This window comes from Drosophila grimshawi, unplaced genomic scaffold (assembly GCF_018153295.1).
Source record: "Drosophila grimshawi isolate 15287-2541.00 unplaced genomic scaffold, ASM1815329v1 contig_311, whole genome shotgun sequence".
Classification (NCBI taxonomy): domain Eukaryota; kingdom Metazoa; phylum Arthropoda; class Insecta; order Diptera; family Drosophilidae; genus Drosophila; species Drosophila grimshawi.
The window spans coordinates 21,994,232-22,022,163 of NW_025063098.1; the positions used below are offsets into that span (position 1 = coordinate 21,994,232).

The 27,932-nt window shown below is 40.1% G+C and overlaps 6 protein-coding genes across 7 annotated transcripts; 1 reads left to right on the top strand and 5 right to left on the bottom strand.

The window, feature by feature from the left end:
- Nucleotides 1-103: 103 nt before the first annotated feature.
- Nucleotides 104-7,957, bottom strand: LOC6568182 (glutathione-specific gamma-glutamylcyclotransferase 1). Of its 2 annotated transcripts, none has more exons than XM_001994804.2 (5): nucleotides 7,630-7,957; nucleotides 2,019-2,572; nucleotides 1,480-1,515; nucleotides 755-833; nucleotides 104-694 (listed from the first exon to the last, which is right to left on the bottom strand). In XM_001994804.2, exons 2-5 carry the CDS (start codon nucleotides 2,358-2,360, stop codon nucleotides 258-260), a joined length of 894 nt encoding a protein of 297 aa, XP_001994840.1. In that variant the 5' UTR covers nucleotides 2,361-2,572; nucleotides 7,630-7,957; the 3' UTR covers nucleotides 104-257. The 2 variants fall into 2 exon arrangements, with proteins under 2 accessions (XP_001994840.1, XP_032596297.1); XM_032740406.1 differs by lacking the exon at nucleotides 7,630-7,957 and adding an exon at nucleotides 2,657-2,822.
- Nucleotides 7,958-10,269: 2,312 nt separating this feature from the next.
- On the top strand, nucleotides 10,270-16,926 carry LOC6568181 (myogenic-determination protein). Its single transcript, XM_001994803.3, has 5 exons — nucleotides 10,270-10,960; nucleotides 12,653-12,775; nucleotides 12,850-12,924; nucleotides 16,395-16,473; nucleotides 16,679-16,926. The coding sequence occupies exons 1-5, from the start codon at nucleotides 10,463-10,465 to the stop codon at nucleotides 16,909-16,911; spliced, it is 1,008 nt and encodes a 335-aa protein (XP_001994839.1). The 5' UTR covers nucleotides 10,270-10,462; the 3' UTR covers nucleotides 16,912-16,926.
- Nucleotides 16,927-16,948: 22 nt separating this feature from the next.
- Nucleotides 16,949-18,222, bottom strand: LOC6568180 (alpha-tocopherol transfer protein-like). The gene is made up of 3 exons (XM_001994802.3): nucleotides 17,898-18,222; nucleotides 17,467-17,839; nucleotides 16,949-17,399 (listed from the first exon to the last, which is right to left on the bottom strand). The coding sequence occupies exons 1-3, from the start codon at nucleotides 18,194-18,196 to the stop codon at nucleotides 17,139-17,141; spliced, it is 933 nt and encodes a 310-aa protein (XP_001994838.1). The 5' UTR covers nucleotides 18,197-18,222; the 3' UTR covers nucleotides 16,949-17,138.
- Nucleotides 18,223-18,352: 130 nt separating this feature from the next.
- On the bottom strand, nucleotides 18,353-19,585 carry LOC6568170 (alpha-tocopherol transfer protein-like). Its single transcript, XM_001994801.2, has 3 exons — nucleotides 19,208-19,585; nucleotides 18,783-19,155; nucleotides 18,353-18,715 (listed from the first exon to the last, which is right to left on the bottom strand). Exons 1-3 carry the CDS (start codon nucleotides 19,498-19,500, stop codon nucleotides 18,461-18,463), a joined length of 921 nt encoding a protein of 306 aa, XP_001994837.1. The 5' UTR covers nucleotides 19,501-19,585; the 3' UTR covers nucleotides 18,353-18,460.
- Nucleotides 19,586-22,061: 2,476 nt separating this feature from the next.
- LOC6568169 (lysosomal acid glucosylceramidase) lies at nucleotides 22,062-25,056 on the bottom strand. Its single transcript, XM_001994800.3, has 9 exons — nucleotides 24,956-25,056; nucleotides 24,755-24,891; nucleotides 24,525-24,681; nucleotides 24,304-24,451; nucleotides 23,926-24,246; nucleotides 23,724-23,853; nucleotides 23,550-23,663; nucleotides 22,543-23,063; nucleotides 22,062-22,361 (listed from the first exon to the last, which is right to left on the bottom strand). Exons 1-9 carry the CDS (start codon nucleotides 25,011-25,013, stop codon nucleotides 22,262-22,264), a joined length of 1,686 nt encoding a protein of 561 aa, XP_001994836.2. The 5' UTR covers nucleotides 25,014-25,056; the 3' UTR covers nucleotides 22,062-22,261.
- An 861-nt stretch (nucleotides 25,057-25,917) lies between these two features.
- On the bottom strand, nucleotides 25,918-27,908 carry LOC6568168 (lysosomal acid glucosylceramidase). The gene is made up of 4 exons (XM_001994799.3): nucleotides 27,817-27,908; nucleotides 26,731-27,755; nucleotides 26,309-26,651; nucleotides 25,918-26,250 (listed from the first exon to the last, which is right to left on the bottom strand). The coding sequence occupies exons 1-4, from the start codon at nucleotides 27,875-27,877 to the stop codon at nucleotides 25,985-25,987; spliced, it is 1,695 nt and encodes a 564-aa protein (XP_001994835.1). The 5' UTR covers nucleotides 27,878-27,908; the 3' UTR covers nucleotides 25,918-25,984.
- Nucleotides 27,909-27,932: the final 24 nt, after the last annotated feature.

Here is a 27,932-nt window from a genome sequence, read left to right on the forward strand (position 1 = left end):
ATGTTGTATAAATGTTATTGTATGCGTTGAGGACGCGGCCTAAGTGCTACGAGAACTTAGCTAATGCTTAACAACTATATCAGATCAGAGTTATCGAGAGTAGTTACTGCTTATTGTTACGGCTATGATTATTTACAATTTAGAGAATACATCAAAATAAGTCATACACTCTCGTATGCTGTGATAATGGATTTTGATAATGGATTTGGCATATTCTGCATGCGTTTCCCTCCTGGCCCCACCGACCAGGGCCACAATCAAATATTCAGACAGCGCAGCTTTGTATCTGGCACCCGTGAGGTGAACTCAAATGTTGGAGGCCGGCGCACATCTTCGTGGGAGTCGCGACGTATACGATCCGGATTCCGACCCATCACCGACGACAGCGGAATTTCCTTGCTTAAAATCTCCTCCAGCACCAATCGCTCCAGCTCAAATAGATGCTCATCCCACACGCCCGGTATTTCTTCGTGCATGAACAGCGCCAACCGCAACAGATATTCGGCATTGTGGCCGCTCGGTCCACGGCTATTGGCGATTTGTTGCGATATCAGCGCCAGGGGTGCATCGCCCAGCCAATGCCTATTCTCCGGCGTTGCCACATAGATCATTACCTCCACGGCCTCGCCACTGAAGGGCGTGTCATGTGATGCGACGCGGGGAAAGAATTTGGCTTCGATCGTTGCATAGCCACCTGTTGAAAGTCCCAAATAAATTTGCCGTATTTTTCACTTATGTATGTAAAACTGCTTACCCAATGTGCACTCGCGTTGCTTGAGATACTCCAGAGCCGTTGAGCCCGTTATTCTGTACGCACAGCCCCATGTAATGCCCTGCAATAAATAGGAAAAAATCACAATTGTTAAATACAAATTTCTAAAATTCCAAATAGCTCTAACTTTTGTTAAGTTAAATGGAAATTTCGTTCAACGCGCATGTTCTATTTATAGCTGCTCTTTAGGTTATTTTAATTGCTTAAAATTCCCAACACGTTATTCGGCGAGCGGCGCGTATAAATAGCGGCGACCGACTCGTTTGGTAGGCTGTTTTGAGTTTTCCTTGCTTGTCTCTCGGGGTCACAAACGAGCTCCTGGTAGCTCTCATAATATGATCACACCCTGGGTAAAGTCCCCGGGCCTAGGATAGAAAGTATCAAGGCGTAAACGAGAAAAGTATTTGTTCGCCGGACAACGGTTGCGCAAATATTATATATACGCCTATATTTCGCGGTATTTCGCCATGCGTACTCCAATGAAGAGAGACCCGCTCCAAGGGACTCGAATTGTTGCGCTCGGTTGACTGCGGAAATGTGCCAGAGATATTTAAGATATGGACGAGTGGGCGGGGGAAGAGGGGGGCGTATCACAACGCCTATCCTCCTCCCCCGTCTACACGGAATGGGGCTTACGTAGGGAAATTCAAACGGCGCAATAACTTTTTTCATTGTGATTGATTTATGAGGTAGTCTATTATATTTACCTCTCTGTCCTCGATTAAAGTGGCAACACGTCCCGGCTGTAAGCAAAAAATAAAGAAAATACATCAAATACTATATGCAGAAATTGTCTGTGGAAAGTGCGTCTTCTCTTTCATTTCTGAGTGCTGCAAGAGCGATGAGTTTACTTAATGTCGACTTGCATGTGGATGCGACCTTGACTTATTTTTACATTGTTTATTAAAGTAACATTTAATGAGCGTCGCGAAAAAATAAATAAATAATGTTGCACAGAAGCTGATTAAATAAAGCAGCGACAGCCAATCCCATTATTCACAGAGCTAACAAAATAAGCGTCTGAAATATGCAAGTATAAAGGTTATAAAAATATGCACGATCGTTATCTTAATTAATTCAGTAGTCTATCCGGCTACGTTAAGAGTTATCGATTATGTAAATTAAACTCAGTGTAGCCGCAACATTTATTTTCTTTGTTTGCTCGCTATTGATAACACACATGCCAATTGGATAATCGCAATTGTCGACAATGTTTGATGTTAAACAAAATTCCAGTTTTTCTCACCTCTTTGTCGGTGCCGCGATGCGTTACGTTGCCCTGCCAGAAGCGCCGCACATAACCTCGTATATAGCCCGTAATGCATTTGGTGTAGTTGAAGCCCGGATACCAGCACAAAGAGCCGTATCCAAAGACCCAGCAGACAGCGTTGGATTCATTGTTGCCATTAACGGCACGATTCTCCTGATCATTATTATTATTGTTGTTGTTGTTGTTATTGTTGTTGTCGTTGTTGCCATTGCCATTGCCATTGTTGTCATCCTCGTCGCCCAATTGGCCATTGGTGAATAGATTCTTGAAGTGAGCGGGCACCTCACTTGGGGCCTGATGTCCGCTGTAGTGTGCCATTGTGTATGTCCAAAGTAAAACGTTAATTTGAGCCTTTATCCGAATGATTTATGTCTGGTAATAATGTTGATGTTGGTGTTGCTGCGTTGCTCTGATATTGCTTGGATTTTATAATGGCATGCTGGTGGTATATATTGGGGGCATGCAATGCATTGCTGCTATCTCACTTTTCTCATTTTTCTTCCAAGCCCTTAGCCGTATTCGCCGTATGTCTGTAAGTCGGAAAAAAATATGTTAACCTTTTTGGACAAATTACATAAAACAAAAAAGGTGTTTCTTGTCAAATATGCGCTTACTTTTTCAATCGATTATATGTCAATTGTGTGTTTTATTTTATTTAATTATTTATTTTTATTTTTTGTATGTGATTTTGATATTACATTCAGCTAAATAGTTCCACCAACGGCCGGCAACTGAACCGTACGCTTCACGATCCTAAGTTTAAATTAAAGAGCCGTGCGGCCACTACGAATAACGAACACATTTCTGAGCGAGAAAAACATATTATTGTTGAAAATATATTTATGACAATACGTCTCTAAGTCGTCTGCAGCGTCGGATGGGCTTATCTGTGTTTCTTCTACTCAAAATTATACAAAACTAAACAAATGTGTGTGTGTGAGTGGCGCGTTTATTTTGAAATTGTTGTTATTTTCTGGCACGAGCGATCTCTCTTCCTCTCCCTCTCTCTCTTTCTCTCTCTCTTTCTTTTTTCCTCTCACAAATGCCTAACAAACGGTTTGTACACTCTCTCGCTCTCGCTCTCGCATTCTCCCATTTTGGTGCTGATAGTGAAACTGAATCGAACAAGTTCTTTTGCTTAACGTTAAGGTAGAGCAGCTGACTTGCCTTAAACCCGATTAGCGTTACGCTATTCATAAAATAGTCGCCCATCAGGTATTTCCAATTATAAATGTGCACAATCAGTGGGTACTAAATCTTTCCTTTAATGACACGACAAAAAAGTTGTTTAATAAATTCAAATTGTTCACAACACAAACACATTCAAGTAATTTGAAGTGGTGTCTGACTTAGAAATTGTTAATTTCTTTGTAATCAATTTGGATTAGACTCATTGAAATTTGTCTCGTTTGCCGTCAAACGTGCAACTCTATAGTAATACATAATAATACATAATAAGCTTATATAATTTTCCATGTCATTTGTTCCCCAATGAGAAATTAATTAATTAGACTTGGTTAATCAGCAGCATCCCAATTCTAACTGTTAAGAAACGTATGTTTCTTTATTCAACTTCAAATCACCTTGCTTATACAGTACGTATAGGAGATATGCTTTTGCACATACAGCTAAGCTCAAAAAAGTAGTACTACTGTTGGAAAAATGGATAATATTGAAAAAATTTACAAAGTGTTATTTTTTTTACTTCTCTTGTCTTTGGAGAAGTAATTTGCATTTGAGTTGCAGTAATTTTGACAAGTCTGGTAACAAAACAATTAAAACTGAATCAAAATCAATTTAATTACAAATGCTGTGCACCTATCAAAACTGTTTGCTCTGTTAATAAGACTATATTTTTGTAGAACCACGTTTTGGTCGATTTGCTTGTGTGCTATGTATACCTATACCCTAAAGAGACCCAAATCAGTAATCAGATATATTTCTGCAAGCACTACTATAATTTTGATGTATCTCTGAAATTGATAGAAACGCGAAAAACAAAGCATCTAAAAATTCCAAGTAATATGACATTCTATAATGCTCCTACAGGACTATAAGTAAGCGAAAAGTGAAGATTTAGATATTAAGCAATTTAGCAAAGATATGTGAGATCAAAACGATACTATTATTCTGAGTGCAACTGTATGAACGTATGCATGTATATGTGTGTGTGTATGTGTATAGACATATAAAATCGCACAAAGCTGCGAGTATAAAGACAAACACAAACAGTCGCACATTGGAATAGCTGTTGCTTTTGTTCTCGTTTTCATTTTTGGCAAACATTCTTAGATTGTTGGGTTTGTGTCTGGGATTTGGAGTCTTTACTAACTGCGCAGCTGTTGAATTAGAATGGGAACGGGAAGCCAGAAATACCCGGCGCTGTTTGCCGTCTGCTGCTGCTTGGCTGCTATCGCAATTTGACACATACATACATACATACATACATACATACATACATACAGACAGATAGATATATCGATGTATAGAGGTGTATGTATTTAAGTATGTTTAGATATTTTGCAGTCTGCTTGTTATTTTATTTTTTTATTAGCTTGCTCGTGCAGACTTCGTACTCTGTGTTGATTCAGGTCTATCCCGCCAGCCAGCGAGCGAGCGAGCGTTGTGAATGTTTTATGATTTTTGTTTTCTGCACGCTCTTTCTAAATAGTAGCGTATTTCCATTTGTTTTGATTAAATATTGTGAGGCGTTTATGTTGGTGACCCAAAAACAAAAAAGTAAAATGCGCATGGAAAAAACCAGAAGTTTGAAATGCTCAGCATTTTATGCAAACACACGCACAATTCAGAGATGAGACACACACACACATACATATAATCAAAGTGTATATAGACAGTCTACAGATTTGTATACGAGAACGTTATTCTTTGCTGTTCCCTGATATTCGCTCGTTACGTATACGCAACGTTTGCCGCCTTGCGTGCAAAGCAAATAAAGCACAAATTTTGTTTATACTTGTTTGTGTGTGCAAGCATTTGTACATGCATGTGTACATGTGTAAATATGTGTATGTGTGTAGCCAAGATACACGCTGTTCGTTTCTGAGTCCTTGATACTGAACTTTTTTCATTGTGAAAGTTTTTTGCAAGCGGTTCAAGGTTACTCTATATTCCCAATGACTACACATCCAGATGAGAAGGGCAATTGACGGGGAGTGGAATAACTAATTGCTTGCTTGTGTGTCTTTGCCACATTCTTATTCGCTTTTTTCTCTTTTCTTTTCTTTTTTTTTTTGGTTTTTGTTTTTTTTGGGTAACAGGCGCTGCAGAAAAATGCCCAGTCGCACAAAACATTTTGGCACTTTACAACAGATACTTGCTGTTGTAGATTGTTGCTGTGTGTGTGACTTTAATTCGCTAAGAGCCACAATAATATTAAATAATAAAAGCAAATAAAAGCTGGCGGCAGAGCCATGTGCCGCATGCATGTACCGTTGCTCATTTCCTATTTTGCGGCATTTGTGTCTCATATACAATTGTACAATTGTATCTTATACATACTTTGTCACTTTAGTACGTATTCACTGCGCTCAATTGGGATGAATGATGCCTCGGTTCGATCAAATGCAACAGTTGTATTTGTGTAACGTGTTGCAATGTCAAGAAATATATCTCAAAATAATATTATTATGTAATATGTATGCCTTGAGCAATTGATATTATACACTTGAACACGACAACAAGCAGTTCCTTTTGTACTTTGTAGAATCAATTATATTTATATTTATTTTATTGTTCAATTATAAATACATTTGGCACGTATTCAAAATGATTAGCTATAAATACGTGGCTAAATAAATACAATTTTTGGCAAGGCAGTCTACCGAGTGCTGCTTGATTGAAGTGCTTAATAAATTCATAAATGAATCGACAAAACATTTCAACTATCAATCGAAAAATTTGCTTTGCTGATAAGGTTTTATTAAATGGATCTGATAACGAGCAACTCTTCAAGTGTGCTCCCAAGGGAGACTCTGCCCAGACTGACTACACATGTGTGTGTGAGTGTCTGTGTGTGTCTTATTATTATTATTGAACTGACTGATTAGAGCGAATACGTCACGCAAATTAAAATACTTAATGTCTGATAAAAAGAGGTTAGAGACTTTTGAATTCGTAATGAGTCAAAATGTAAACAACAAATGTTTTTCTATAGATATTCTGCATTGTTTTCAGCGTTAAGGTCATAGGCAGCTTGATTAAAGTAGGGAATGTGTCAAATAAACAATATTATTTAAAGAACTGACCTAGAAACGGGATCAGGCACCTGTATTTTGTTTGGTTGAAACAACAGTTAGTCTTAATTATGCGAAAACCTGTTTAAATATTCTACTTTGCCTTGAAAGTGAAATAAACTGTATATTCAGAAAAATATTGCAATTTTCACTGGTTCAATGTCTTACATAATGCTTTAATTACGTAAGTAATAGTTAATAAATGAATAAGATTAAAATGCTGAATAAATTATAGCCGTCTTATGCACATAAACTGAAGTATTTTGACTTGTCAAGTTAAGCATCAAGCCAAGTATCAATAATGTAGTGATTTTTATAGCTAATTGCTGTAAGTATTTAAGCCTTCGCACCTTGTTAAACCTACAACTCTCGTGTACGTATTAAGTGTTATATATGGGTTAATTATAAAATGCAGCAACAATATCAATAGCCAGTCATTTGTATGCATGGATGATGAAAGATAACAAGTCTATTTAGTATATATATATTTAAAATACATATGTATTTATTAGAGCAACAGAGAGCTGCATCTATCTTGACCGATGAGCATCAGTTCCACTTGTAATAAATCTATCTCGCTGTGGACGTGTTAGTGACACGTGCCGAAAAGTGTCGCTGAGAAATCAACACAATAAAGTAATTCTAGTTGAACAAATTTCATCTCAAACGGATGTTGACCTTGAAATGCGACACACTTGGAAAGCCCATCGTGTATATTTAATATTTATACAGCTTTTCAAACGTACATAATGTGTATGTATATGAAAACTACCTTATTAATAAACCTTACAGAAATTAGCTATTTAAATGAGTAAGTGCTTAAGGGTATAATAAATATGTACCGACCACAAAAGCAACGATAAGCAGAAATTAAACAGACGCGTCTTTTTACTGTTTTGAGACAGTGAAACGATAACAGGTGTGAGAGAGCGAAACAAAAAACAAAACAACACACACACACACACACACATGCACATGCACACGCACAGCTATTGATAAGAGAGCGTGCGAATTACAACAAAAGTGCTGAGAGTTGTAAGACGAAAACAAACTGAACAGGCAAGCATACACACACACATATACACGCATAGACATATGAAAGTATATGTGCTGACACTGAAGCTTTTGTCGGTGCATGAATGTGTTATGTGTATGCATGTGTATGAGAGAACCGAGACCAGTCAGTCAAATAGCCTATAAGCTCTGGCATGCTGACACACATGCGAAGGTATGCGCCTATGTGTGTGTATGTATGTTTGTATGTGTGTGTACATATTCGCATTGCTTTCAATATCACGGCTAATGCTTATGCTGCGACTGCAGCTTTTTACCTGCTCATTTGTTGCAGCTTTCACAGTTAACACTCCACGAATGGTAAACAGTTATTTCGTTTGGTTTTTCTCTCTTTTTATGTTGTTTAGCTATTGCAATTATCCGTTCTTTGTTCATCATCAACTTCCGTTCAACTTTTGCACTACACTCTTTGCTTTTGCCGCTTTTTTCATCATCGTTTATCAGTGTTCTCCTCTACTCATTGTTCACAAGTCACTATGCGAAACAGATTGAAAATTCTAAAATTACATTAACACCAAGTTGCGGGTTGCGCATCCGTCTGCTGCGACGTCTTCAATGTAACTGCTTGCGCTGCCGTTGCGCGCTCAAGTAATATTGCCACGCAATACTCCGTTTCGCTTTATTCACACTCTCCCCACCCCATCTCCTTGTTGTACAACATTGCAGCATTTTTGCTCGTTGTTGCTGCTCATTGTAAATATTTATATGCATAGAAGAAAAAAAAGAGCTTGTAAAATTGTTTTCTTTTTCTCTCTTTATATGTACGCGATTAATTAGTCATTCAGGTTTATACGTTCAATTCAACTTGCCACTTTTTGTGGCACATGCACATCTGTTGATGTCCACGCCAAAGGCAATGCCCGAGATAAATGATAAGAAAGCTTCTACTCCACTCCCCCTAACCAAAAGCTAACCTTCCCCCTCCCATGCCTTTCACTCTATTTCACTCTCCTTGCAACAACATGACCTAGCACATGCGCTCTCACTTACTCTCTCTCATCAGCAGCATAAGCATCTGTGCCAAATAAAAAAACATTTTTGTTTGGCTGACGTAATTTGTACGCGCATTTGCAGCATGCTGCACTTTTTTATGAATGGAAAGCAGAAGCCACTCACCACTCACCTCAGTTACCATGGCAACAATCGAGCTTTAAGTTCTCAACTAACACCATTTTTAGCTAATTGCAGTTAATTATTAAAATGCGACCTCGCGAAGATACTATAAAAAATTCCGACATTTTTGCTCAAAGTTTCATCAGGTAATTGAAAATGTTGTCATGGAAGAAATATGACACGCAGCAAGAGATAGTTAAAAGATCTTACTACATAGATAACAACAACGTGAAATTTTGAACAATTTAGTTGATTATTATTATGATTGTGAGTTACTTTCTTGATTTTGGCATCATGAATGTCAATTATTTTTAAGTATTTTTTTTTTACAATTGATGGTAATCACATAGTTGTGTATCACTCAGCTCATCAGAGAGGGCATTAATAGCAAAGACTACAACCATTCACATTTTCAGCAGCAGGTGGCGCTGGTAATCTTCGCAATGGGCAGCACTGACACTTATCGTTGACAAAAACCACAACCAAGACACTTTCAAATATTTAAAATTTATATAAACTAGACATTTTTAAATGATCATTTAAATGATTAATTTTGTTTCGATAAAACTTGGAAAACTGTTACAAAAATTTAAAATTGGACCTCAAAAAAGATATTGAGTTAGAGTGAAACTCACGTTGTTAAAAATTAAGCTAGCTTATAATTAAATTGTTTAGATAAATAAATGTATATTTAACAGATAACAGATAAAAATATCTTATCTTAATATGCATAGGTTGATCTTGCCACATATAGCTAAAGACCCATAAATACCTTGTTACAAAATAATTAAGAACAAACTAAAACCGACAACATAAACTAACGCAAAGTACACGAAACTTTGGCAGTTTTTGGTTTTAATTTTCTATTGGGATTATCTTGGGCCGAACATAAACAAATTTTGTGAAAAGCCCTCACCTCAGTGTGTTCAAAATAAAATCAGAGCAAATCAAAACAAAACATTTGTCAACGCGCCGAAGAAATATAGGAAAAGCGGCGACAAAAGAAAAACGAAACGAAAAAAACACGGAAAATTGTTGTGGAAATGGAAAATGGAAAAGGGAATGCCAGAAAACCCCGAGGCCCTAAGACAAAAAGATTTACAATATCATTCAAGAAGATTGTAGAGGGTAATTTCAAAAAAATATAAATTTTGTTTGAGCAGCAATAAATAAACAAATTAGATGTGGGGGAGGTAAAAACACAATTTTTAGTTTCTCTCGTTCAGTTTCTGGTCAATTTGAGGGGAAGCCAAAAAAAAAAAAAAAAAAAGGAAAACAACAATGAAAATTGTATAGTAAAATTGTGATTTTTGTTTTGGGGTGTGTTTGAGGGGGAGGTAGTGGGGGGGGGGGGGGTGCTGGATGCTGGGTGGACTGCCTCCATTAAAAGTGTCACATTAACGAATTGTTTGCCTTCTTGAATTTATAAGCGACTTGCGCTAATCGTTTGGCCAGGTAGTCTCCAAATTTATTTCACTTCCTAACCATAAATAAACCAAAGTCCAATAAGCCTTTCACAAACACACAGACACACACACACACACACCCAGAGAGATCTTCTCTTGGGTAGGGGGCGTGGCCAGCATGGCCACACAATTCTCGCGTCCTTCTGCTTAGAACGCCAGTGTCTAATGGCGTGTCGTGTTATAAATAGCTGCCACTCGAGAGCCAGCCACTCAAAACGCAGCAGCAGCAAGAGATGAGAACTGATCAGATCAGATCTGAGCAGAGCACAGCACATGTGGCATCTGGGCAAGAAGAATATTTTCCGAATATCATTCAGCCAAATGTGTCGCGTTTGTTGCGGGCGTCGGTTCGTCTCCCCGATCTCGTTCCCGTTCTCGTTCTGGTTCTCGTTTCCGTTCTCCTTCTCATGCCCAACTCTCGATTGAGATTACGGAGTGGCGTGTAAAGTGCAGTGAAGTGCTTAACTGATAAGAGTCAGCAAGTTAGTTAGTTAGTTATTAGCTGCTAGTCATGACCAAGTACAACAATACAAATGCCATGTTAGCCGGCGCCGGAGCAGTTGCAGCCACAAATCATAACATTAAACAGGAATATCTCAGTTATCCACAGCAGACGCATCCGGCTGGTTATCATCGGTATCATGAGAATAGCTTGCTACAGTCGAATGTGCATCACAATCCGCAGCAGACGCTGCAGCATTTCTTTAGTCGCTTCAATGCCGTCGGCGATGCAAGCAGCGCTGCCTGCAGCTTCAACAATAGAAGCCACCCGGCCACAGATGCCGGCAAGCAGCTCTCCATGACCTCATCGCCCATCTACACAACGGACTACGACGATGAGGACAGCAGTGTCAGCTCCGAGGAGCATGTGCTTGCCCCACTCGTCTGCGCCTCGGCGCAATCCTCGCGTCCCTGCCTCACCTGGGCATGCAAGGCGTGCAAAAAGAAAAATGTTACCGTTGATCGACGCAAGGCTGCCACAATGCGGGAGCGACGACGTCTCCGAAAGGTATGCTTGCAGCAGAGAAAGATTTTCTAACAGAGAAAGAGAGTGAAAGTTTCTCCACTTAAGAAAATAAATAAAATTCAGTTAGAAAAGGTGAACATGGCTAGAAGAAGATCTCATCTCCCCTCCAGTTATAGTTTTTGTGCTTTAAAGTCACTTGTTCATAATTAATGAGCTTTAGTTTGTTGTACTGGAAATCTGAAGCTCTAAAAAGTATTTAATTCGATATGTATTTTTCAATATGAGTTCTAATTTATAGTTTATGTGTAAGCTTGGCATATTTGCGAAAGCGAATCGAAATTGTTCCAAAATATATAAATATTGTTCCAAATAATATATAAAAGGGAGCAACGGTTTGTGGTTTTCAATATTGGCATTGTTTAAATTATGATCGATCGTCCAGATTTGGAAACAGTTGTATTTAGCTGGATTAAAATAAATTGTGTCTATTCAAATCAAAAGTTTCCGTAGTAAAAGTGGTTTGAATAATTAGGATCACATCTATTTCAGCGAAGAAGAAGAGAATGAATCAGATAAAATATACGATTATTATAATGGCAATTGCTGCTAATCTTAATACGACTCCAACTTGAAAATGTTTGAAATCAAACTTGGGGAACTAATATTTGCCTGACCAGCTATTTGCACTGAGCTTCTTCTTCAGAGAGAGAGAGAGAGGCAGAGAGATAGACAGTGTGAGAGAGAGAGAGAGAGAGAGAGAGAGAGAGAGAGAGAGAGAGAGGGAGAGAGAGATAAAGAGAGAATAGGAAGAGATGCAGAGATGAATACACCAATTGGTATTAAGAACCAAATTTAAAATGCAAGCACCATTTCCTATGGTAGTTATAAGATAGTTAATGTCTATAAGCCAGATCCGAATCAGTTTACATTATATCAAATGAGAGTTCATAAGAAATTGTATCAAATTAGAAGGTGTAAATGTGTATATGAATAAATTGCTTTGGTAATCGATTATAATAATTATAGTTTTCACTTGAAACTATGCCTGCATTCATGTGCATACTATACAGATACAGATATAGAAATGTCAAATGTGTTTGTCAAATCTAGAAAATTGTTTCGCAGTTATATTGCGATGATCGACGCGACTCTTGTGTGTATGTAGTCTAGGGAGCAATTGCCCGCAACTTTGTTGCGCCACAGGAATTAACACATCAGCGATGTAAATGTCAGTTGCAATCATTTAGCCCTAAATTTCGAAAACCATTTGGGCTGCAGGGAAGCCACCACCCAGTATGCATAAAACTAAAGGATTTGCCAAACATTAAACATAAAACATTAACGAGCGCCAGCGAGTTTTGCGACATATCGTAAAAAAAACTTCCGAGCGACAACGCTGTATTTATAGATCGACAAGACACCCCTGCCCCCAACCAACCCGCGGAAGAGTCATTAACAAATATGAAAAGGGGGGTGAACGTGCAACGACTGTGGCCGTCATCGCCACCCGCGCCCAACGGTTTAATTGTTTAAATTTTATGCGCGATTTAATTTAAAATATGTTTTATTAAAGAGCCACTTAAAGATGAGCAGGCGGTCTTCTGGGCGGGTTTTTATTGCATGTCTAATGGCTTTCCATGATTCCCATCATTTCGATGATGCATTTTAATTGATGATTCCGCATAACTTGGACACCATTTTGATTTTCACTGCTCTATGCTTTCTGCTTTCTAGGTTAACGAGGCCTTTGAGATCTTAAAGCGACGCACTTCATCCAATCCCAATCAGCGTCTGCCCAAGGTTGAGATCTTGCGCAATGCCATCGAATACATTGAAAGTCTCGAGGATCTGCTGCAGGTAGACAATTATTTTGCAATTACATTTTCAAATAGTTAAATGATTGTTTTTGTTTTTTGGTTTGTTTGTTTTAGGAATCGTCGCCGGCTCGAGATGGCGACAATCTGGCGCCCAGTTTGAGCGGCAAGAGTTGTCAGTCTGATTATCTGGTAAGTTTTGTTGCTGAACGCCAATTAATAATAGCGTTCCGCAATTATTTTCTCGTAAAAACCCCATGCTTGAAAAACATTTTCGTACATTTTTCTTTCGCTGACGCGCACATTCATCAAAAATCTCAGGGTCTACGACGAGAGCTAGCCGAACGTGAAAATAGACTAGCATGACTTTTGCGTTTAGCTTCAGCCCCCCCCATTCACCATAACTCATAGCCTCAATATATCGGATCCATATCTAAAACCCCCATGTCGATGTCGCAGTATCTGCTGCTGTCCAAAAAAAAAAAAAAGAAACAAAAAAAAAAACCAAAAATTTATGCGCTCGCTGACGTGCAACTTAATAAGCTCCCTCTACTCTGCATATATACATAAATATACCATCGGCTTATTAAAGGGAACAATTATGAATTATTATAGCCAAAAAGACTGGGTTCGCTTTCCCGAGCAGAGGAAAACTAGCCCACAAATTAACACAAAACTACAAATGGGTATTGCCTTTATTTATATGGGGTTTTTGGGGTCCCTCGTTGTTGTTGTTGCTGTTGCTGTTGCTGTTGCTCCTGTCTGCCAGCATTTAGTAGAATTTAATAAATAAATTTTCTTTTTAATGTGTTGCACATAGCCCAATCGAGTTGGCCACCCAACTCTTAAACTATAAACGAGAGTCGTGTTGTAAATTAATTTCAACAAATTCGAGTGCTGCGCCTCAAAAAAATACCTTTCACGGCAGCTTTCAATGCGATAAAACTTGAGCTACATTCAAATTTATTTTTCTTTTTATACCCTTGCAGAGGGTAGTATGATTTTGTAGTGTAATTTGTGAGGTCTATGCGAGCTAGGGTAAAATGAAGTTACGCAAATGTCTGTAATCATCTTCGATCCCATCAAGTAATTTTATATTCTGGACCGGTTTAGTTGAAAGTAGCCGAAGCTTGAGAAATTGTGCCTGCAAGTATTCATATATTATATGCAAATTAAGTTTACATAAATCTTGATGACACTTTGAACATATCCGTCCTTTTGCTGCAGTCGGTACATATATCAGAATCGACCGGATCGGAGTGAAATGCAACTATCAATCAACAGACGAGACAAAAATATCCAAAATAAGCTCACTTGTTATGCATGATTTAAGATTCCCTGCAAAGTGATCAACGTTAGACTACTGTGGACTTTGGTCATATAGTGTATGTTGTCTTCTGCGAGCCTCAGATGGATTTTCTCTCTTGTCTTGTTTTCTCTGAGAGGGGTCGGGGCCTATCTATTCAATAGACTATTTCACAATGCGTATATGTTCGAGTTGAACAAAAAGGGAAATGTGTCAGTTGACAAATTGCACAGGAAAAACATGACAAGATCGGAGCGCTGTTCCCCGAAAGGTGTTGCAAGACATGGGGCCATTGGGCCAAGGGGGCCCTGGGACAGCCAATGTGACAGCACAACAAATTGTCAACAATTACGCGAACATTTTTGCAATAGCCGCCGGCTATAACTTTTATGGATGGTCCCCGATGCTGGCGTTGCACACAGATACAGATACACAGTTCTTTTGCCACACTCTGCTGAGTAATTTCCATGCAGTTTGTTTGAGTTTCTCAAACTTTAATGTACAAATTTGTTAATTTACCATAAAACCTTGCATATTTGTATGGCCGACAGTGTGCGTCCTCAATGGCAGATATTAATGTTCGCCCATAGTTTGATTAAAAACTGGCGAATTGCCAGAGTGCCGGCATTAAAATGCATTTCAGCCACAGCCTGACAATCCATCCATCCATCCACAATTCGGGGTAGCCATAGCAACTAGCAACTGGGGGAACTGGAGTTGTTCACATTTATTTTTGCATAAGTGCAAAATGTGTACTAAGCGTTGATAACAAATGTGCCATAAATAAACCCAACCAATGAACGGTCTTCAGTTCAAGTTTAGAAATCGGTCTATTATGCTGTAAAACATTTAATAATCATTCAATCTATTATGCATTGTTTTTATTTTAAAATCGCACTTAACTTTATCTAACAATTCCGATCGTGTTAGTCGAACACACACACTTCAAAATATATTTTATAGTTGGCTTATTTGAAGCAATTTAGGTGCAAATGACTCATGTCAGAGGCTATGCGAACTTATCGTCTAGCTATAAAATTCGGAAGTGAACTTGAATATGAACTTACTTGCGACAAATATATATATATATATATTCTTATCTGTTTGCTTAGTCAATTTTTGATTACAAAATTTCGATAATAAAATATTTGCTGTAACAATGACCAAACGAACACGAAGTGATATAAGCTCTTCATACATATATAAATTGCATATTGGAATACATACAACATAATGCAACATATCCGTTACTGTTCACAGAAAATCTTGGGAGAAAGACTTCTAAGAAGAACGCGCCAAAAAGCGGCTTAAAATCTTTGCGCAACTCATAAATGCTTAGGGTGTGATAAGTGGCATTTCATTCAGTTTTTATAACATGCTTAAGTACGCATCTATGTATACTTATTAGTATGTTGCCAACACCAAAATATATATATATATATATATATATATATATATGTGTGTGTATATATATACACAAATCGAGCGCACGCTGTCACTAAACGCTCGGAAAATGATAAATCGCTTTATAAAAGTGCAGCCGCGAGTTGTTTTGTTCGGCGTTTTGTTCTTTTGCTTGTTCGCCTGCTGTGTTTTGTTGGGTGTCGTTTTCATGTCACTGCGCCTATAAATACCACTTGGTGTGTGCCGCTCTGTCAGTCTGTAGCTGTGAAGGCACCCTTCCTCCTTCCTCCTTCCTCCTTCCTCGCACCCGCACCCGCACCTCATCATGTGCTGTGATCCTTGCAGACGCTGCGTCGGCATCCAAAATCAACGCATCTCAATAGACGTGTTTGCATTTCGGAGTTCTATTCCCACCCAGAAGGGGCAATTATAATTGGCTTAGCGGCCATGCACATTTTTCTAATGAAAATCTGCGTATCTCCGATTTATTTAGTAGTCTACTCTCTGCCACCCCCTCTCTCTTTCTCTATCTCTCTTTCTCTGTGTCTTTCCACCAACAACAACCCGACAATTCCTGTCGTCTGCGAATGCGTGCAAATATTGCAAGCAAATTAATTTAATTGGTAATAAGTGGTCCCAGGGGAGTATGTGTTGACGGTTCCAAGACAATGCCTGTGCAGTGGTTCAATGCATTTTAATTGGCTGGCAACATTGTTGGCTCCGGCGGCCGTTTGCATAAATTTTGGCTTAATCTCATCATTAGAGCGCGTTTCGTATGGCATTTGGTGGAAAAGTTGACAGTTGACACACAGAGACAATTTTGTGCGACAGTTTGGCCATTTTGCTGTAATTTATTGTTTTTAGCTCATTTTGTGGCACATAAAACAAGCGGTGAATGCTCTACAAGTAAATTGCCGTATCTCATAAGCACAATTTCAAATATCAATTGCAGAGCTCGTATGCCGGAGCGTATCTGGAGGATAAACTCAACTTTTACAACAGACACATGGAGAAATATGGACAATTTACAGGTAAAATTGCCTAATGTAACAGTAGAGTTTAAAGATATCTTGTCAGGGATTAAAATATTAATAACAGATAGTATTAGTTCTTAGTTCTTAAACCTTTTAACCTTTTTTAACTTCATATTTTTCTGCTAATTTATGAATATAATATAATTTATTATTGAGTAATACGATCTTCCATGATATTAAATCCTCTACATGATTCCCACAGATTTCGATAGCAGCGCCAGTGCGAATGTTTCCAGCTTGGATTGCCTCAATCTCATTGTGCAGAGCATTAACAAGAGCACAACGAGCGCTGTTCAAGCCGCATCCAGCAAGTCAACAACGACAACCACAGCTCCATCCCTATCCTCATCCTTATCCTCGTCCAATACAACGTCAGCATCTAAGGGCGCGACTTCATCACTACATACAAACTTTAAACAAAAGTGTAGCACCTAGCATTAAGCATTAAATTACCAAATATGAAGCCAGCTAGTTAATTGTAAAATATATTTTAAGAGCCAGTCAAAGGATACGCGCTATACCAAAACAAAAAAGCAAAGAGCAAAGATGACCAGTGAAAAATTAGAACTAATTTAGTATTTTTTCGTTTAGCCATACCAACTACTACTTAATTAAATACTAATAATAAAGAAGACATAAGAACAAGCAGCGAGAGCAGCGTTTCAGTCCACTTCCAGCTTGCGAAAGGATCCGCTGGTGCCGCTCAGTTCTCCACTGGCCCAGGCATTGGCCAGACCCACGCGCAACTTCTCATTTGTACCGTATTGGGCATCCTCAGCAAAGTAATTCTTGTACTCGTTGAGTTTTTGGCGCCAGTAATCCAAGGCCTCGGCCTGGTAACCATTGGTGCCGCCATACTCAATGATCATCGCCTCCTTCGGTAGATGATTATACAAATCCTCCGACTTTTTGTGCACAATAAACTGCAAAGAATAACATCCGGGACAACTGAGCATTTCGAAATAAAGGATTCAATGTAGGAGAACGTACCTTAAAGGGCAGATTTGCGGGCAGGAACGAGGTGACAAAATTAAAAATCTTCTGTCCCGATGGCAACATATTCACCAAGTGTATCTCGGCAAAGCGCAGCGGCAAACACTGATCGACTAGCATAAAGGTTTTCTTCAGCAGAAATGGATCGTATTGCAGCATTTGCTCCATGTTGACGTCACGTGCATCGACAACATAAAATAATCCATTCACGGACGCAATATCGCACTCCAGCGCTAGCAACTCCAACAGCATGAAGAGAAGTTTGAAGGCTTCGCGGGGATTCGATTGCTTGGGATCGATTTTACAGAATTGCGAGATGATAACACGTGGTCCTTGCGGACCAGCTGGACGGCTGGGTATCACATGAATGCTGTTGACAGATTATAAATCTATAAATCAGTAAACATAATTCGCTTACATTGACTCACCCGCGATCAAACTGTCTCATCAGGGCCTCATCCACTTGTCGTTTGCAGAGCACCTCGGGAAAGGGATTGCGTAGCGAATAGTAGTTATCGATGCGCCGCTTGGTCTCCTCCATACTGAAGCGACAGCGACGCAGAAAGGCCAGCAGCAGGTGCGCATCTGTGCGCGCTCTTAAATGCGGTGATTTGTCGATCCATATCTGCAGTGTGGCTATCAATGCCTCCCGCTCCGACTGCTGCTCGTTGCACTCGGTGAGAGCGAGCGCAGCGAGTTGTGTGTCCAGCGGTCGCAGTTCGGCCATGTTTGCGGTTTGATAGCTGCAACTCGAATGGCAAGTGACTAACACACTGCGGATAGGTGGGGCATGTAATCTAATCGGTAACAGTGAAAAGGTAATAGCTGCAACGCATACTGTTAGATATCAAATTTGTTCTTTAATATATGTACGTTTGTACGATTGCCGATAAGCGAATCAAGCGAATCAAGGTATTTTTATGTTTATCTATGCGTATGGGTACACAATTTTAATTGATCGACTATTTTCAATTAACAATAAGGTCAAATGTCAATCCCAGTTAAGTTTGCGAAAGGAGCCGCTCGCACCGAACTCGGCCTCGTACATGGCAATCTCGCCAGGACGCAACTCCTCAATGGTGCCATACTTGTGGTCCTGCTCAAAGTACGCCCGATAGCTATTCAACAAATCCTCCATATAGGCAACACTCTCGGCCATGTGACCATTGGTGCCGCCATATTCCTCCGGCAGGCAGTCCTTGCCGATATGATTGAACAGCTCCTCGCTCGTCTTCAGCACACGTATCTGTGGAGTGGAATACATCGATATTGATGTGTTTTTGGGATTAGTGTCGGCTATTTTCTTCGCTCACCGGATAGTTGACATGCGTGCTAAGCACATTGTAGAGAAACATAATGGTGCCCTGTATATCCTTCGGCATATTAATCACATACACCTCCTTCACCCTCAACGGACTGCAGTCGTGCAGCCAATTCCACCATTTGCGAAAGAAGTGCTTGTCGAAGCGACGCATCTGATCCGAGCTGAGGCCATCCAAATCAATAATCTCACATATTCCAGCCACAGATGCATAATCATTCTCCAGCGCAACAATTTCCATGGCCATCGATGAGAATTGATAGATCTCGCGCAGAGTGTACTGATTGGGATCGAACTTGCCAAATCGTGCAATAAACAAAGCCGTGCGATTATCACACTTGGGCAAGTCCGGAAACAGGCAAACCCTAAAGTTTAACTTTAGCTTTCTTCGTTTTATGTGCTTCATTAGCTACTCACCCCAACCGATTAATATCCAGCAATCGCTGTGTAATAAACCGATTGCTCATAAACTCCGGGAACAGATTATAGCTTGTGAAATAGCGATCCAGATGTCGCTTTGTTGCCTCCAAGCTGTAGCGACATCGTCGCAAGAACGCAATCAGAAAGTCATCTTCGGTGCGAGCGCGCAAATGTGGCTGCTGGCGTATCCAGACCCGTAATATTATGATATCCTGCTGTATCCGATCGGGTGTCTCGTTCAGCTCCTGCTCGGCCAGCTTTGATAGCATTGGTGACAACGGACGTCGCATCTTGTTGCTGGCTATGGCGCTTTTGATTCTGACATAATCGATGACATTTGGCCCATGGCGGAACTGGCTGTACCGATTGACTGATTGTGTTAATTGGCCTATCTAATCTGGCAAATAGTTGGGAAAATACCACACATCATTTAGACAAAAAATGCATAGTACAACTTTCACGGACACATGTGTGAATGAGTGTTATATATATTTTATATGTTTATATTTGGGTGGTGACATCCTCTTATACACTGTACCCCTTAAAGGTGGATTAACACATTATTCAAGTGAGAATTAGACAGCAGAAGGTTGACTAAATCATCTATCGATGACAACCAATGTTTGATCAACTTCTTTTTATATAGTGTGTAGAGATAGGTCATAATCTTAAATAAGGTATAAATGGCTGGAGAAGAGAATTTATAGAAGAAGTAGTCAATATTGAATACTTCCGAAAGACTCACTCAAAAATTTGGAAAAAAGTATTTCGATAAGTGTAGTCTTCATTTTGAGCCCATAATGATCAAAACATAAATACAAAAGTTATTTAGACGAAATTTTGAAAAGTGTACGTGGCTCAGATAAATAAGCCTAAAGCGCATATCTTGTCACGTGCGTGCTTTGTTTTAGTATTAATTCGAGTAGCTGTTAACAGTGTATCTGCTTATCGGACACTTTCAGCCGAGAGCACTCTTACTTGTTGTATATCAAACAGTCACATCCGGCGCCTTTTACCCGCGGGCCACTTAAGTGCAGCCCCATTACAGAGCGCAACTCTGGGGCAACTCTGAAATGTGATCGCCGTTTTATGCTTGAAATAAATCTGACACTAAATAGTATTCAGTCTCTCTCGCTGTGTGTGTGTATACGTTGAGCATTCAATTTGAGTGCCCGTCACAGAGACGACATGTGTAGGAGGAGGTGCCGTTGCTGATGAGGAGCACACCTACTACCTTCAGTTCAGCAAATTGCTCTGACATGGAGCTGTCAGCTGTTGACAAGCACGCGACGCGTTGACGTAGACATGGACGTGGATGTCGACGTGGATGTGGACGTGGCGAGGCTGCCAGGAAGCGGATCAAGCAGTGAGTAGCTGGATCTGGAGTTGCCATACTTCAATAACTCAAAACACATTATGTATATGGGTGGGTATGTGCACCCTGGGAATGGGTACTGCTCGGCTTTGATCTTCAGCAGACTGACGAGAAGGCAGCGCGTGTAAATTCCCTTACCGCATTCTTATTGCTTATGACACAAACATATCGCTGCCATATTCATAATGAGGCTCATTAACTTTGTGCACTGCAAACACCACAAGTACAACAACAACTAAAAGAAACACTCAACACTTTGCTTGGCATATCCCACAGCGACTCCGCCAGTTGGATATTCAAAAAAAATGGAAGAACTTTTCCTGACGATAGTTACCCACAGCTAGATGCTCTATTTTGAGTGTAATCGGAGCTCAATTCAGCAGCTGGAGCATATATTATTGGTTTAACCTTTTATTTTTCTATATTCATAAAAATATATATCAGATCTAAAGTGGATATAAATTGCTAATAAATCAAGCCAAGTGATTCTAGGTTTAATGTATTGGGCGAAATAAAGATTTTATGATTTCTTGCTACTCATATAATTTATTAATTTTTTTTTTATGATTTGATGACTTCAAAGTGGGAGGGAAAAGCTTCTTTTTTTCAAAACCAAAAACACAATATACTTTTCATGCCAACAAAAGCAGTGTATAGAAAAGGGGGTGTGGATGCTGCATGTAATTGACACGCTGATGCCTGATAAGTGTATTTTGTTGTAAGTAAGCACTTGAGAATATTTCCCAAGACGCATTGACATGCTGTTGCCACTTGCTACTTGCCCCTGCAACATGTAATGAACGCATAAAACTGCATTTACCCTTATATGTATATATGCCACAATACCAATATATGCTCGGGCAATGAAAAATGTCTCTTGTTACATTTAAAAAATGTTCATCATTTGTTTACCATTGTTATCCATTAAATACTATTCTTAAGCCAATTGCCAAAAAAGATTCGCTGTTGCGCACTCATTGGTCATATAGGAATTATGAACATTTCATGTTTAATTTATAGATTTACATAAAACGCCCCATTTTGTGTGCCAAGTGCGATGCATATACAGCAGCAAATGCATTTGCTGTGCGCTCAATTGACAATCATATTTATAGAGCACATATATATATATATATATATATACATAAATGAAAACTGTAAGAAAAACTTAAGAAAATATTTATACATAAAATGTTTTTGGTTGTTGGTCGTTGTCGCCGCTCGACTGCCAGTTGTCACTCAACTTGATCCAAAATTTTCGTTTGCCGTGCCGCCAACGCAAGCCATTCCCATGGCATGGTATGGGACTGGATGCAAGGGATGGTATGGAAGGTGGCTGTACACTAAACGCCAAATGAAATTTCATTGTAAACAGACGTGTTACGGCAAATTAAGCAGCTTAAACAAATTTCCGTTGTCTTTGTCGTTGCGCTTGGACAAATCTCCAGGGTCTCTCCAGGCATACGAGCATCCGCATCCTGTTACGTGGCAATTTATTGGCTTCCTTTTTGTTATGTCACTCGAGTGGCAAACATGTATTCTATCCTAATTGGTCCTTGGGGCAGCAGCGACTACGTGCACCAGCTGGACTCTTGTTTATATATATATATATATAGCTTATTTCACTTTACGCTATGCTTAACCCATTTGAGGATTCCCGGAATTCATCGGCCAGCTCATTTGTAGATTACCGTATGCCAGGAGCGAGCTGGCAGACGTAGAATTAATGCACCACGTTGACTGTCATTGAGGGCCACATTAACGGGTACATTTTCGCTGCAGGAATGAAAAATATCTATGAGATGCATTCATAAAACACATAAGTAAATGCTGTCTACATCGTCGAGTGCTATGCGCAATTAAGTGGCAACCACTTTAGCGCAGTGCGATGCCGAAAATAGCACCATCATCTGCACACACTTGAGGTCGTAAACAGCAGATCGCGTGCCACACATACCCATTGTATAAGATCAACGCCACACTGCCATCCGGTCTTTGGAAGCCCACAGCACTCAGCTGGGAAAAGGACTCGGTTTCATTGGTGCGCGCCTCGATCCGCATAGATTGCTCCGGCACAAATTTGCTGAAATGCCCGATGGCATAGTAAATGGGCTGCTTGTAGAATTCGGTGCGACTTGTTGTATTCACAATCACCGGTGAATCGACATGATTCTGCACATAGTTGGGGCCGCCCTGCTCGTCCAGCACCAGATTCCAATCTAGCCAGCCATTAAAACTGTGTAACAAGTCCTGTATATAGGCACGCATATAGCTCTCGCCACGCCCCCAACTGCCCAGTTCGGGGCCATGCGTCTGCCAGGGTTTGTCGCCGATGCATGATTCCGTATTTAATATCAATTTATCCGGCATTTCCTTGTGCGCCTCGTCTATAAGCTGCGGCCCAAACACCTCATCCCAATACCAGTGCACGGCCAGGCCATCGAGATAGTCGAGTGCTTTGGTCCGAGAAGAGCGCATCTATGCCAGAGATAATAAAGTTATAATTAAATTAATCTATTTTTTATAGAGCCATTACAAAACGTGGGACTACCAACGGATTTTTCTCATGCCACATTTTGTTGTATGCATTAAAGCTAATGTGACGAGATTTAACAGAAGTACGTTAATAAAAAGTAAATGACTAAAGAATTTTTTTGGAGGCACTTCAATCGAATATGCCATAATGATTGTATTCAAAGCTTCTATAAAATAAAGATTAAGATTAGATTTTGAAATATTTCTTATACCGCTTAAGGAAATAATCGTTTCAGATATTTTCAGATATTTGCATTCAAAATGTTTTGATTTTATCGAATCCAAGCTGGGATTTTTGAAAGACATAATTTAAGCTTTGTTGGATTAACTAATTATATTTGTGGATTCTCAAGGATTTTCAAACGAGGATCACTGATTATATCTATCAAAGTACGAATAATATAATAGCCCAAGATATTAGTCACTTACCTTGCGAAACCAGGAGGGATACGTGTAACGCTGATCATCGTTGCCAAATATAAGCACGTGACTTTGACTTGAGTTCTTAATGGTCGGTCCAAGATAATCGCTTAGCCAAATGGCCTATTAAGGATCACATATTATCTTTACGTATATTCGCTAACTATGCAATAAAATGTCTACCTGCTGCCAAGGCGTCCATCCCATGCTCATAAAGTGTACGAAAAAGAAACCAATGACACCGTTTAACGGCTCATTGCCGGTGGATATGGCCCAGACGGACATATTTTTAGACTGCATCAGTTCGAGAAATCTGCAAAAAAGATAGTGCCCATTAATTTACATACATATATAAAAATAGCAATAGGCTGTTAAATGCACCCACTTCAAATGATACTCTGCCCAGGTCTGATAGTATTCTGATTTTAGTTGACCGAATCCCGTCCATCTATCGTTGCTCTTCATCCAAGTGGGCGCACTCCAAGCCGCGGCCATTATTTTAAGGTCATTTAAACGACCAACTGATTTCAGACGTTTCAGCTGTTCAATTTTTTGCAGATCTCTGCTATCCAGTGTGGTAAAGTTGCTTAATGAGTGATCATTGCGGGGCAGTTCGTTGTAGGCCCATGGCTGTAGATCAAAGTCGGAGCCGCCAATCGACATGCGTACCGAGTTGTAGCCGATACCATCTTGGTGAAAATAGGATCTATACATGATGTGGAATATAATAAGCAACTGCAAGACTGCATTTACACACACTCACCTATAGATATGATCCTGTAGATCAGTCGGCAGTTGTTGTATAATATGCGAAACGCTGCCCGTAAAAGCACCTCCAAAGTTTGTTATCTTCTGAAAGCGCTGCTCGCGCTTTACCGTTAGCTGCACCGTCTTAATGCTGACATTGAAAGCTATGCAGTGTTGTAAAAGTAAAGGTAAAGTAAAAGTGCCAAGTGTTCAAAAGTTGCTTATGCAGCTAATTACCAAATCGCTGAGGAATATTTGCAAGCTGCAGCCAGGCTTTGTTCTGCTCTACAACAATTGAATCGGCTACAAAGTTTTCATCAACCGACTGATAATCCTGCACTTCGAATACCTTGTCCAGAAAGCTGCCATCGAATCTCTTAAAACGCAAGCCGCTCTATAAACATAAACATATATATGTATATGTTATTGGTTTACATCCGCCTTTGTTAAAAAGTATTCGCACCCACCTTGCTCGAGCTAATCGCCACAATATGAACGTTATCGTTCAGTTCGGGCTGTTCCAGGTAATCGCAATAGCTGCTGTTGCAGACGCAAACACTGCCGTAGTTTGTTTCCCTTAGCTGGCAGGGTGTTGATAAGGCAGCTGCAGCAAAAGAATGCATTGCTAGCCATGTATGTATGTGATCAGGGGGAAAAAATTTACTTACCCCCTCGCATTGCCCAGAAGGCTGATGTGAACAGCAGGCAAAGGCAAAACGCTTTCATTTTTGACCAACTTAAAAACTGCAACGAAACGCGCGCTTCGAATGCGTTCGCCCAACTGAGCCCAGACCAAGCCAGCCAGGCCAGAAAAGAGAGCTGAGCTGTGGCATCGTTTGCGACAGAGGCGACCGCGTTTCTCTAATCAACCTTAAACGAATTTTGCTCATGCATACACACATACATACATATATATATGTATATGTTTCTTGAGAGCTCATTTTGCTTGTTGTTTATGTTGTGTTTGGCATCTGACCTGCGCCAGCTGTTGATTTGATAAAGCAGCCGGCAGCGAAAATCGACAATTGCCGATCGCCGATCGTCGGCGATTGCGCACTTGAAATACGTCTCACATTTGATGTGGCAATCAAAAGTAAAAGTTATGCAAACGGTAGCAAAAGCGCCTCTCTTCACTCATTTATTACTCTTTATTTAAAGTGAAATGAGCTTTAACCTTCCCTTCTCACTCTCTCTCTCTCTCTCTTTTTAAAACTGCGAGTGTGCTCGAATCACATATACCCTGACATAAGGCCTGAAGTGTATAGTTTTTACTTAAGTGTTTTTCTCATGCTATAAATTATTGATTGCTGGCGCTGTCAAAATATCTCAAATTGTAGTAGCGTTTTGACTGCGTACATCGGACCATGGTAGATGTGATGTTTTCATGTCAATATAAATGTGTGTACAACAGACGCAATCTGTTCTCCAAAGTGTTTTGCTTTATGAGTTTGAATTTGGATTGTCCGTTTAGAATTGTGTAGCATATTTCGTGCTGCGCAGCTCCTCAGCCAGGTTAGGCTGCTGTGCTATAATCGTTGTCAATGTGCTGTTCATCGTACTGGGGAATGTCAATTAATAAGTCCATTCCGTATAATAGTTACCAGATAACATACAAATACTATGCTTTATATATTATTATTATGAATTTATTAAATCAAAGATTTATTCATAATTATTTTTATATTTATATTTGGAATTTAGTTATAGTACAGTGTATGTATGGACTTTGCCGGCACGTTGACTTTTAGTTCGCCGCGTATGGTGTCAACTATGGTAATGTCCAGATCGGCACGACCACTATTGAAGAGCACGGCAACAATCTTGTTGTCGGGTCGAATGAAGGCAATGCAGTCGAGGTTGATATTGCTGGCCACTGCCTCGATGTGAACGGAGCCTTCAGGCACCAGCTTGGAGAAATGGCCCATTACGTAAAACATGGGCTGTTTGTAGAACTCAGTGTAGGCTGTCGAAAGGTGTGTAAATTAAAAAGGTGCACTGAGGTAGTCTTTTTCACTGCTTACTTATTGTGTCGGCAATAACTGGAGCATCCACAAAATTATCGACATAGTTGGGTCCACCTTCCTCATCCAGTATGATGTTCCAGTCGATCCAGCCATGGAAACCGTCCTGCAGATGGGACATCATTGAACGTGCCATCTTTTCTCCTCGTTCCCAGCTGCCCAGCAATGGAGCTGCTTTTTGCCAGGGCTTGTCACCGATGCAGGATTCAGAGATGATTTGGATTTTATTCTCCATATACTTGTTAGTTTTATGAATAAAACTGTTACCAAATATTTCATCCCAATACCAGTGCAAGGCAACACCGTCAATATAGTCCACCGAATTGGGGCGTGTGCGATTCATCTGCAAAATGGATTAGATTATGCTATAGCGTGATTGAACTTTGAAATCGAAACTTTATCGGTTTTTATTGCCGTCTTACCATTTTGAACCAAAGCGGACTGGTGAAACGCTGATCATCGTTGCCGAATATAATGATATCCTTGTGCTTTGAATTGCGAATTGTGGGTCCGAGATAATCATTCAACCAAACAGCCTGCATTTGTGGTGTCCAGCCGAGGCTCATAAATTTGACGAAAAACATGAAAAATATTCCGTTCAACGGCTCGTTTCCAGTGGAAATGGCCCAGATGGGCAGACCATTGCTCTCCATCAGATCCAGCCACTTAAGATGGTAGTTAGCCCAGGTCTGATAATACTCTCGCTTCAGTTGTCCGAAGCCGGTCCATTCATTGTTTGTTTTCATCCATTTCGGTGGACTCCACGCTGCTCCCTTTATACGGAGATTTGTTTCGCCAGACACTTCTTTCATGCGCTTGATCTGCCCAACACGTAAAACATCACGTTCATGCAGCTTGTCCATGCCGGTCAGAACAACTTCATTTTGGGGTTCCTCGTTGTAGGCCCACGGATTTAAATCAAAATCACAACCTCCAATCGAAATACGCAATAAATTGAAACCCAGACCGTCGGCGGCATAATATGACTTGTAGAGATGATCTTGAATATCCTGTTCCTTGAAGTTATTCAACAAGTAGGACACAGCTCCTGTGAAGCTACCTCCAAATCCTTCAATTTTCTGAAATCGCTTACTACGATCCAACTTCAGCGTTACGGATCGCGTGATGCTGCTAGCCGGAGTGGCAGACTGCGAGAAAATACTGTCAATAGCCTGATCCCACAACTTTGACAGAATCGTGTCATTGCTGGCTGCGAATTTGGAAGCAGGCTCCACATAGTCCTCTATGGCATACGTATCTTTGGATCCAAAACTACCCGTGTTCAATTCAAAGCGTAATCCCTGTTTGCTGCTGGAAATGATGGCAAAGTCATCATCCTTGCTCAGCGTGGGATTGTCCAGATAGTCGCAGTAATCCGCCGTGCAAACACATACCTTTCCATACTTTACGTCCTTCAACTTGCAGGGAACTGTCTTAGCCTGGCCACCTGCGAGCGCATTCCAATCAAAAGGTGTTCTTTTTGATAATTTAATGGGCGTGACACTTACCGATAATGGCTATCAGCAGCACGAATGCTCCAAGAAGCCCGATACTTTTGCGCTTGAGCATAGTTCGACCATTCGCTTGGCAGGTGGCGCGAAAACTAAATCATTAAAAGCAAATA